Genomic DNA, 12,216 nt, shown 5'->3' on the forward strand with positions numbered 1-12,216 from the left:
TGTTTTGTGAATAACTCCTTTCTTCCACGCATCTGTATCTTCCTCACCCTATCAATTGAGTCAAGCGCTGCTAAGCGGAGGAATTCGTAACTATTACAGAAGCTGACCAGTTGCGGCAGAAATTGCAACCGTAAGGGACCAATACGGGAAGATAGGAGCGTTGCAAGAATAAATCCACTTCCCCATGTTAAGAGATAGGAGCTCGCTGCCATATGCTCAATGTTACTGCTTCCAGTGGCAACGTTCGCTGCCACTGGAAAGGTAAATCTTTCTCTTTCTTTCCATTTTTTTAATTGACTTTTTTCAGAAATGCATCAATACTGTTTTGCGCTCAAGAGCAAAGGTTTATTTTTTACTGATACACTACTTTAACACTTAAAAATATTTTTAGTATTAAAAAAAATATCCGGTTGCACAACCATGCAACATATAGTACCAGCCGCCACTGGTATTAAGTGTAGAAAAAAGTAACATTGAAATACTTAATGATACAATATTTCGAGACTATGTATTCACACTCTCGTTTCGTCATTGTGATTTCCATACGGAAAAGAGCATTTACGTATGAGCTCAGTTATATTTCAGAAGCAGCTTCCGAAAAGCGGTCATATTAGCTCAGTGGTACACCACCGAGCGCTTAAATCGTGAGTTCGATACCCGTTCAGGTGAAATTCTTTTATGATATTCTACTTTCCTCAATGCATGAAAATTATGTAAAATAGTTACATTACAATTCATCAGTTGTATATATCAGTTGAATATATATATTCATATCATCAGTTGTATATATCAGTTGAATATATATATTCATATCATTTCACGACATGAGTAATTCTTATCTTTAAAATAAACATCTGAGGTATTGATAGAACGTCGGTGTGTTATGTATGAATATTGAATACAAATTAAAAAAAATCGTGTAATAGCAATAAATAAGTTATGTAATGTATTTATTTGCAGCTACTTTCATCGCAGATAACTTCTCAATATTCGCATTACAGCATTTAGGTAGAGCATATCGAAAATCGGATCGTGGTCCAAGACAAAAAACTAGCTAGCCCCAAACTGTCACGCAAGAAATTCGCGAATCGCAAAAGTAAAGTGAAGAGATTGAGAGCGGCAATTCCTTAATCGCTCTCTCTCAACTCTCTCTTATCTGCATTTATACACATAAAAGTGTATGTATGTATGTTCCAACATAACTCATGTATGCCTAGAGCAGGGTTTCTCAACCTGGGAGTCGCGGCCCCTAGGGGATCGCGAAGATAGGCGGAAGAGATAAATATAGTTAGAATCTAATACCAGAAATTATTTTTAAATATTATTTTTAATTTTGTTCTGATAAGCATACTTTTATTTTTTATACACACTGTAAAGAACAATAAAAAATAAGTCTACTGGACATTTTCAAAGGGTGTAGAATTCGTGTTACTATTCGGTTCAAAGTCTCTTGTCGTCGCGAATTCTGTCGAGAAATTTGAAGCTTAAAATATACAAAACGATAATCATGCCTGTTGTTCTGTATGGTTGCGAAACATGGTCGCTTACTCTGAGGGAAGAACATAGACTGAAAGTATTTGAGAACAAGATCCTTAGACGAATATTCGGACCCAAGAGGAACGGGAATGGGGAATGGCGGAAACTTCATAACGAGGAACTACATAATTTATACGGTTTACCCAACATTGTTAGGGTCGTCAAGTCTAGAAGGCTTAGGTGGGCAGGTCATGTAGCTAGAATGGAAGAAAGTAGAAACGCTTTCAAAATCTTGACTGGAAGACCAATCGGAAAACGACCATTAGGAAGACCTAGGCGCAGATGGGAGGACAATATTAAGATGGATCTCGCTGAGATAAGAATACAAAGTAGAAACTGGATCCAATTGGCTAAGGATAGAAGTCAGTGTAGAGCTTTTGTGAACGCGGCATTGAACCTCCGGGTTCCATAGGCCATAGAGTTAGTTAGTTAGTAGAGTTGTTTAAAAATGAATTTAAATCAAAGAGGTATGATATAAAACTAATGAGAACTGTATATAGAAATACTAGAAAAATACACATGCAACAAAACCTGCACATTGAAATACAATTAAAATTAAAACCTAATGAGATACCTAAGCATGGTGTAATTTCACTAGTGCAGCAATGTCCGGTTCAATCTTCATGACGAACATTATCAAACCATTTTCAACTGATAAGCGATTTCTTATCTTTGTTTTAATGTTTACCATAAAAAAACACACTTTCGCACAAGTACGATATAGCAAATGGAATTATTACTTTTAAAGCAGCAATCCCCAGACCAGGATATTCTTCTCTCCTCATCAGGCAGAACTTGTCCAAGTCTTCGTTACAAAAAAACAGTTGCAAAGACTTGTCGCATGATCATTCTATTATTTGGTCAAGAAGTTGTGGGCTTAGATCGGATACGTTAATGGCCTCTTCAATGAAGGAGTTTAACATCCATCTTGAACCAGCACCTTCGTCATTGGGAATATAGATATTACAGTTACTGTATCCACTGTCCGTGCCGGGCGCCGAAAAAAGGGGCCACACATTTCGGAGGAAGTGTGTTACTCATGTTAGGAAAGTACATGTGCACATGTGTAAAATAGAAGGAAAAACGTAATAAAATGTGCTCAAAATTAAGGAAAGGTAGGGTTTATTTTGAAAATGTTATTGAGCTTCGTGCCAACCATGGTGGCGCTTCGTAGCTAGTCTGTCGACGTCACTCATATATACGGTGATATCGTACTATACTCTCGCCCCGGGCACTGATTTTCCATGGCACTGTTCACTATAAACAAAAAAATGGATTCTACTATTATAGAAATAGGTATGTTAAAAATCTCACACAAGCTTATTATAAAACAAATTATAAAAGGGTCGCTGGCAAGAGCGTGTGATAAAAGGGGATCGTGATAGGAATTAGATTGAGAACCACTGGTCTAGAGTAATTTTAACCACATTTCTTATAGTTTCAAAAAGATTGCTGTCGGGTTACCTATGGTGAATGGGAGGGGGATACATATAAAAGATTGCTAGAAAATGATCGATATTAGATTCATAGTTTTCGGGGTCGCTTAGATAAATAGTGAGACTTTCAATTTCGCTTAACTCCGATTAAGCTCTCATTAGTAGGGATGGACACGAACGACTTTTCTTTGAAACTCGACTCGACTCGAAACAGACATCTTTGAGGTCTACTCTTGGACTCGGCGCGAAAAATATCTTCCAACTCGACTCGGATTAGAGTCAAGTCGAACCAAAACGAGCCAAATCCTGTGTGTAGTCCTTCCTAGACAATACATAGACAATAATTATTCTATCATCAATTATACTACTATTACTACAAATAATAATAATAATAATAATAATAATAATAATAATAATAATAATAATCTTTAATAATAATAATCTTTATTTTAGTTCCGCGAACAGCTTTTGGCAAAAATACAGCACTTGGTATCAGAGTATATTCTTTATTGACTTCTTCTTCTTCTTCTTCTTCTTATTATTATTATTATTATTATTATTATTACAACACCGTGTACAAACATGAACAATAGATGGTTAGTAAAGGAATACTAAAAGCTAGTTGACTGCCGACGTCGGTAGTCATGAACTCTACAAGGCAAAGACATCGTTCATTACTCTAAGCTGTAAGCGTCGGTGGACTACAGATGGTCAACTATTGACCTCTCGCCAGAAATTGGTGGCCCCGCAGCGACGATCCGTGGTGGCCCAAGTTCCATTTTGAAAACTTTACCACCAGCAGCAGAGACGCGATGAAACGCCAACGAACCACAAAATTACTCTCCCAAAATATGTCAAAATGCCTATATGTGTGATTTGTTTATATTTAGGTGAATCAAAAAAACACAAAACAAATACCCGGGGTGGACGCAAACTATCAATATTACGATTACTAGGCACGTGTTCTCCTGACTTCCCCACGGAAACGATCATAAAAAGCTTGGTTGTTGAAGGATAAATCATTGACTTCTTAATTTAGCCAATCAGACAAACCCCTACATCTCGAGTTCTAGAAGGTGATACCGTGAACCGTTTCAGATTTATTGCTTCCTGGTGGAGTACTATCCATGAGCAAAATTTGAGCATAATAGCCGACATGCATCTTCGGTGCCTCTTATCTTTAGTACAATTTTAACCAGAGATGATGTGGGTCAATGAAAATTTGATCCACGACCCACCATGACCCACTATCACCCACCACCCAAATGCCCCATTGGCCCACTCTGACCCATCAACCATCGTGATCCACTCTGACCCACCACCAACTATGAACCACTCTGAACCATTGCGACCAACTCCGACCCACCAAAACCCATCGACATCAACTCTGACCGATGGCCCACGTCCTCCTCTCCATTGACTAAAGAGGTTACACTTGTAATAAAACAAGACTGTGAAATTATCACTTATCGGAGTTTGAATTTCTACCGTCAATGGCTCAAGCACCTCTCTGTTACAATACTGGTGGGTCTGACCTTTACGATATATAATGGCGAAGTGTTTCTCATCTTCCAAATTAAAATGAATTTAAATTTATCATATATAATTATTTCTTTGTTGCCTTACAGACACATTTCAGTAGAAAATAGGGTGAAATTTGAAAGTTTCAAATCAAGGAAAGTAGACCAACGTAAAAAAAAAAAAAAAAAAAAAAAAGAGAGAGAGAGAGAGAGACTTATTTTCTATATAATTAAGCATGCCGTACTAATTGAAAATGCCCATGTAATTAAGTTTAGAATACAAATTTTATGGCCATTTTTCTCTAACTTTATGGCTTGATTGCCTTATGCTCGGAACGCTCCATACATTAAACACCAGCTTCAGCAATTATAAATAGAAAGCAGTGGGTATAAAATTCAAAAAGAACTTTAGTTTGCATTACTCAATTTGTTTTTCAACTAATATCAATCGTTTTCGATTATTTTTACAAATCAACCCACTACCAATTTCCAATATATAGAAAATGCATCCCCGTCCCCCCGCTCATAAAAGATAATTTTAAAAAATGCCAGGACATATTTTCTTTATTTTTAATAAAGAGTTATATGTTGAATTTCAGCTCTCAGTTGAACGGCTTGTAAGATACTAAATGTTTCGCAAAAATTCGGACTTCTACTCCCCCTAAGGATATGTATTATAATGAAAGTGACACGCGTATGGTAACTTCCCAGTTGGGAATGGAGCCTGATTATATACCAAACGTCAATTCATTTGACTTTGCAATTTGACCGTGATGATTACGCAGACATAGTTACTTTCAATTTTTTATGATACATATCCTTATTTCATATGTTACAGATGATTCAAAAATATTTTTTCAAGCAGTTAGCTCCTCTAGAATCTCACAGGCTGCATCCCAAAATCCAACTCCTACTATCCTATGACAATCCAAAAGTGACTGAACTTTTTTTTATTAGGAACAAATGACAAAAGAAAAATGGAGATCTTGAAAGTAAAATGTAGAAAAGCTCGATGCCCCCAATAACTACATATTTCTCCACCCCTTCATCCCGAACTTAAAAATAAAACTAAATTCGAATATGGTTAATTAGTGAATTTATTACAGTTAAATTCCACTCACTACATGCTACAGCTACAACTATGTAACAAAAAAGAACAACTGTGAAACATGTTCTGAATTACTATTAGATTTCTTACGCTATTATTAAACATATTAGAATAGTAAAAGAGGATTGTTCGTGAAATAGTATATTTGCTCTTGATTTATAACTTTTTCATACGGAAAAAATTAAAATATTATTCAAGTTTTAAACTTTGCACTCTGCAAATATGTTGCCCTCTAGGCAATGGGACTAATGTGAAATGTGGACTAATGTGGACTAATGGGAAATGCTGCACTGTTAGCGGCGCTGAAAACTTACGATTCGATTCTAATATCGAATGATTTCGATATCTTTATGTCGCTACGTAACCACCCTGGGTGCTAATGGAAGCTTAATTGGACTTGAATTGAAAGTAGAACTATTCACCTAAGCGACCACGAAACTATAGATTCGATACTAATATCGACCCGTTTCTAGCATTTTTGATATTATCCCGACAGTACTCTTTTTCCAGACTGTAAGAAATATAGTTAAAATTGCTCTAGATATATCAGAATTATGTTGAAATACACACATAAATCCACTTTTATATTCTGTATAAATAGAGAGTGAGTGAGCGAGCGAGCGAGCGAGAGAGGGCGACTCAAGGCATCACCACCTCCACATTGCAAAAGCATATATCAGGAATTGAATTGAAAATATATGTAAAGACTTTCTGCTGTGGCATGCTTCATAAGGACAATTCCAGTCTGCTCACGTGACCTTTGGGGTTCATGAATTTTTTTTTGCGAGCGTTCCGACTTTGGATTCTCTGTTTATACCTTCTGTTTATGCATCGAATAACTTTTCAAGAACATAAATGACATTCTGTATTATGAATGTTGAGAATTACCCTCTATATGACAAATAGCTGCAAATAAATACACTACATGATTTATTTATTGCTGTTGAACGAGTTTCTTAACTTGTATTTACATCCTCATATATAATACCGACCTACTGTGAAAATTATCTCAGATGTTATATTTTAAACATAATAATTACTATGTTCTGCAATGATTATGTTATATATACACAACTTATGTATTCTAATGTAATTATTTTATATAATTTTTCATGCATTGCGGAAAATATAATTTTAAAAATAGGATTAGCCTAGACGGGATTCGAACCCTCAACCTTATGATTTGAAATCCGACAGCTTACCAATGAGCTAACACAACCTTCTAGCGATGTATAACGGATCTCAAGATAATTATGACATTCATATCCATTACAAACGTCGTTTCTGTTCTACTTTGACTTTTATTTTAGTACTCAGGCGATAATTATGTTCTATTTCTTAACTTTGAGCATTCTTTTACATATGGAAAGATTCTTTAACGTATTTAAATGTTCCCTTACGTATGGAGAGCTAAATGACAAACAAGCATGTGCTGACATTGAAAAAAAAGGTTTCGAAATATTGTATCATTAAGTATTTCAATCAATGTTGCTTTTTTAAACACTTGGTAACAAGTCTTATTATATTTAAAAGAAGAAAAACACATCTGCAAACTTTTTCCCGATTGCAAAGGCTGGCTTGGAGGTTCGAACCTGGCTTACTTTTTCCCGAAGATACCCGAAGCTGGACTTAGAAAATTATTGCCTCAAAACACCAGTAAAGAATGCGCTCAACCTTTTTGAGACAAGGTGTACCTTATGCAGAGTTGTTTTGATATTTGATTAGTGTCATACTAAAGGGCTGACCACTGCAGACAACAAATGTTAGTCGAACCCTTTAGTATGACTCTAATCACACGTCAGAACGTAACTGCACAAGGTCCCAAGTCTTCCCAACAAGGCAATATAACGAAAAATTTTCCTGTTGCTTCGAAAAGATACTTTACGAACACTTAAATATAGCGATGTTAGTCACATAGCAAATTATATTTAGTGTCATTTGACTCAAACTGATCGCAAATATAGTGTTGCGATCACACAAGTCAATATTTAATCGGATTCTGCGTTAAAAAAAGGTAATGGCGATTCTATGAAAAAAAAAATGGGATAATCCTGTAACCCAAAATTTGCTCCATGGATGACATATTGTAAAATCTACGTGCCTCTATTATGATATACTAAAATGCAAATTTATCGTTGCATTTCTTGCGTTGTGTTGATGTAAACTCTAAGGGGCATATTCAGAGTTGCTTTGACTTGTGAGTTAAGTCTTACTAAAGATTTGCTTTAAGTGTTATTATAATTTTCATGCTAAATAGTAATGTTTACGATATTATGCACGACTTAGCTACATCGAAAGATGCAAAACATTTGTTTTTCATAAGGATGTCTAATATTCCTTTTTTCCTGATGTGTTTCCATAACTCTGCGGAAAAATCGTGACTTGCCTCTTTCAATATAAGTCGTAGTACAAACGTAGGTAACATGATCAATATGTTGTTCAGTACGGAAGCGTTAGTCAAAATGCTTATTACGATGCCAATCACACCTAAAATCATCTTTGAATGGGTTTCTTTAGTCAGCATAAGAGGTAGGAACATTCTATACCAGTATTCGCAAAATTTTTCATACAGCAACGCGACGCAAGAAATGTAAAAATCATTATAGTAACTGCTATGCCAATAGCCAAAATCGCAAATTTGCGTTTCGATGACGCAAAGGGTTATTGAATGTGCCCATTGGAACCATAGATTGAAGACACTGGTTGCACCTAATTGAGCTCGCATCGATTTTTTTACTTGTGTCCAATGCATTTATTAGAAGATAGACCGCCAATGCAGTTTTTCTTGAAGCATAATTAGTGTCATACTAAATGCCTACTACTGCCGGAAACATATGTTAGTCGAACTCTTTAGTATGGTACTAATCAAACTTCAGAACGACTCTGTATAAGAAACAGTAATTTTTGTATACTTACTTGGCAACAGAGAGACTATCCTAAAGTTGTTCTCAGTGTGGCTCTCGCTCATACAGGTTTTCTGCTGTACCGATCTATTTAGAGAATATTTCGCATTTTTGTAAGTATCCAGTAATTATGGGTGGAAACACAAGCACACGGCGGCTGACTGTCATAAATGATGACCCAGCGAGTGTCATTAAAGTGTCAGATTCTGTAGTCAAACGACTCAAAGGTCAATTGGATAGAGAAAAGGAGGTTTCTCAAGGTGTGAAACCGCAACTTGAATCAGTGCAAATACCAGTTTCACCTCCAAAAATCAGTAATCATGGGAAGACACATCAAGGAAGTGAAACAGACCTTCTGAAGTTGGAGAACTATTGGCAAAAAAGGTTAGAAGAATTGGATAGTCACCACACAAAAATAAATAGCTTAACCGAGGAATCTTTTAATGAAGCATTACGGGATGTAGAGAAGAATTTTCGACGTGGTATACGACCTCCTGCATGTCTTGATGCAAGGGAAAAGGTTGTGCAGTGCTACAAGAACAATCCTAAAGAGCCTCTTAAATGTTCAAAAGAAGTTAGTGCCTTCACTAGTTGTGTAGATTCTACAAGGTTGACAAGTCTGTCAAAGATGTCACCTTGATCTTAGTGCAAGAGGTAATTCAGCGTAGCCCGTTTTTCAAGTGAGAACCTCATTTTGGTGTAGTGTTTTACGTAGGTATGATAATAGTATAACTAAAAATATAAATAAATGCATGAATTCGTATGGGAACTTACCTCCTGCATTCACAATGAAAGTGATTTGAGATCAGAAATAGTGTGAAAGAAAAATAATAAACTGTAAAGCATAGCATAATTCTAATGGTAATTGACGAACGTATTATGTAATGAAGCTTAGAGAAGTTCGAAAAAACAGGGAAAGAAGTGACATTTTTTTTTTTAGAACTTTTGACACCACAATTTTCTTGTAAAATCTTATTTATAGTTATGTGAGAGAATAGTGGTGTTTAGTTCAATTAACTCATAGAATTGTTTTATAGCAACATCTAATACATCTTCTTGAACTTGAGATCGATGCCATTAATTGGAATGTTTTCAATTTTGAGTCATGTATAATCAGTTTCTCTGTGAGGTTGTATAGGTTTGAGGCCTGATATGAAATGCTGTTAAATATTAAAAATTAAATGGTTTGCTGTTGGCAAGAGTATGTTAATTGAAAGTGAAGGAGTATGTTTAGCAGAAGGGGTCCAGAAGCTCGTAAGAAAACAAATTTTATAGGAGAAATGGATGATGCGAATTCTTAGACGTAACATAACGTAACCAAATCTAATCTAAACTAACCTAATATTAATAGAAATAAGCGAGATTCTATCATTTTTGGGGGGAGGGGGATATTATGCTGGACCCCTACACTAACATAACAAACTAACCTAACCTTGGGCCGCGGTGGCTCAGTGGTAGGGTGTTCACCTCTGCTGCGTGGAGTCCCTGGTTCGATCCCTACTCGCGCCAAGTGAACTTTGGTGGCCAAACACCATGTGCGTGGGTTTTCTCCCACTTACTTCATTCCACCATTTCGTTCATTTCTTATCACTGTCTCCTTTAGCCTAGCCGGCATAATCGTGGGACGTAGAACTCAAAGATTTCATTTCATTTGATTTTCCTAACCTAATGTGAACAGGAATTACCAAAATTGTAATTTTTTTTTTATATAGAAAAAAAGAGTTGGACCTCTTCTACTAAACATAGGCCCAATGGGTTGGGTTAGCTATATGCATATCATCTACGAAAGTTTGGCATGGTTAAGTTTATATTATTATCAAGTGTTAATATCCTTACGCACGCACAAAAACGGCACTACGAAGCAAATGTAATTTTTGGCAACACGATTCAATATTCGTATTCACTGCTCCGACTACAACTGATTTTAGTGCTTTATGGATCATTTAGCCAAATCACTGTAATCGGAATAGGGAATCCGAACGCCCAGAAACAATAAACAATGAGATATTGACCAGTACAAGCACAGATTATGCATTTCCTCCAAAAAATAAGATTCATTTTCAAAAGAGGCTTATAATCTAAATGAAAGTGGAAGGGAAATATTTCACGAATCAGTTATTATTTACTGTAGAAAATATTAACTATGAACCTATGTTGCAATCTAATCCATTTCAATAAAATAAATAACCTTACTTCAATAATGACAAATACAATGTTAGTTGCTAGGTATATACACAACTGAATTACTAATCTTACCAGAAAATTGCAAATTCGCCATAGGCTAAGTTTGTAATAATAAGGAAAAAGAAATATACACAATACCTTTTACATTGATTTTGAATTTTTTAATAAACGTGTAATATACTAAGTAATTAAAAAATACCACCTTTGTTAATCTTAAATTATTTGAATTTTGAGATTTACTACAATTATTGATATTGAAACTTAGATCTAACTTTAAAGTCTGTATATTTTAACAGCCTTAAGCAAAAATCGGCATGATCAAAATCTACAAATTTTACCGATGTGTATTGATATGGACTTCTTCAGCAAATTTAACAATACATAAGTATACAATATACAAACAAGACCAGCATGTGATTATTTATTTCATCGTTGTCACATAAACACCAATAGAAACTTATTATAAATATAACTTCAATATAATGTAGACCGATAATTTTGCAGTTTTATACAGATAAAAAACAAATGAGCTTTAAGCGAGCTATAAAGTAACATAAAATAACGGGAGCAGGAACTGTTAGAATATCGAGAGTTCTGAAATGAATCGTGTCTGCTATGAATTATAATGAAATCGGTCCTATTTTGAGAAAAACAAGTCATACTTGAAAATGAAATGAACCTTTCTTGTGTATATCCACTATCACTAACACGCCCGCTTCTTACGAGCAAAAATACATGTAGCCTCCAGTTTCGACCTGCCCTGATTCAGACCAGATGCAATATTTGTTTGATTGATTTTACGAGCAAGTACAGATTGATTGGTATTTATTCCTACTGACAGTTGCATCCCGATGATAGTGTAACTTAGTTTTAAGAGAAAAGTGCTTACAAATTACGTGGAAAAGTTTCTGTTGCATGACTTGGTAGAAAATTACAAATGAAACTTCTTAGTTGATAAAGAAAGAATGACATTTAACGAACTTTTTAAGGAAGGGGCTAATCTGTAATTCATATATTAACTGTGTATTTTGTTTCCAAGTGTTACTAGTCTGAAATCATTACAAATTCTATACGACGGTTAAAATAAGTGACTGCACATGAAAGAGAACTGTATTAGATATTATTTTCCGCCCTGCGGAGTGTTTGTGCACCTTTACGAAAGTTGCATTTTGTGTTTATAAGTGTAGCGTTATTTGTGTAAAACTATTACAAGTGTTACAAAAACTCGCTATCCCCTAGAAACTCGCATGAAAGTATTTAAAAATGCAACATACAAGCATTAATCTATCCTATTAACCTGTTCTACTAACGCCACCTAATTCTCGTTTGTGACAACTTCGAATAAGTTGATGGATGGTGTTGCATGACTGATCGTCACTATGGCATTTTAGTTGGGAGACATACTATGGCTATATACAATTATTCGGTCATGCGCCGAAACAACTAGTATAGAGAGTATTTGAGTATTATTTAGAGCAAGAATAGCGATGAAAATGATTTTTAGAAAGTGGCGCCTGTGTTCTTAATCT

General features: G+C 35.3%; 1 protein-coding gene across 1 annotated transcript; it reads left to right on the forward strand.

Annotated features, from left to right (window-relative positions):
• Positions 1-8,517: 8,517 nt before the first annotated feature.
• LOC145694493 (MICOS complex subunit mic25-a-like) lies at positions 8,518-9,719 on the forward strand. Its single transcript, XM_081770797.1, has one exon. The coding sequence runs from the start codon at positions 8,634-8,636 to the stop codon at positions 9,141-9,143; it is 510 nt and encodes a 169-aa protein (XP_081626923.1). The 5' UTR covers positions 8,518-8,633; the 3' UTR covers positions 9,144-9,719.
• The last annotated feature ends 2,497 nt before the right edge of the window (positions 9,720-12,216 follow it).

The sequence above is a fragment of the Thermobia domestica genome, chromosome 1 (genome assembly GCF_964235325.1).
Source record: "Thermobia domestica chromosome 1, izTheDome1.hap1.1, whole genome shotgun sequence".
Lineage (NCBI taxonomy): Eukaryota > Metazoa > Arthropoda > Insecta > Zygentoma > Lepismatidae > Thermobia > Thermobia domestica.

Bases quoted from the DNA above. Each gene is read 5' to 3' on its own strand.
- LOC145694493 (XM_081770797.1), top strand. From the start codon at position 8,634: ATGGGTGGAAACACAAGCACACGGCGGCTGACTGTCATAAATGATGAC.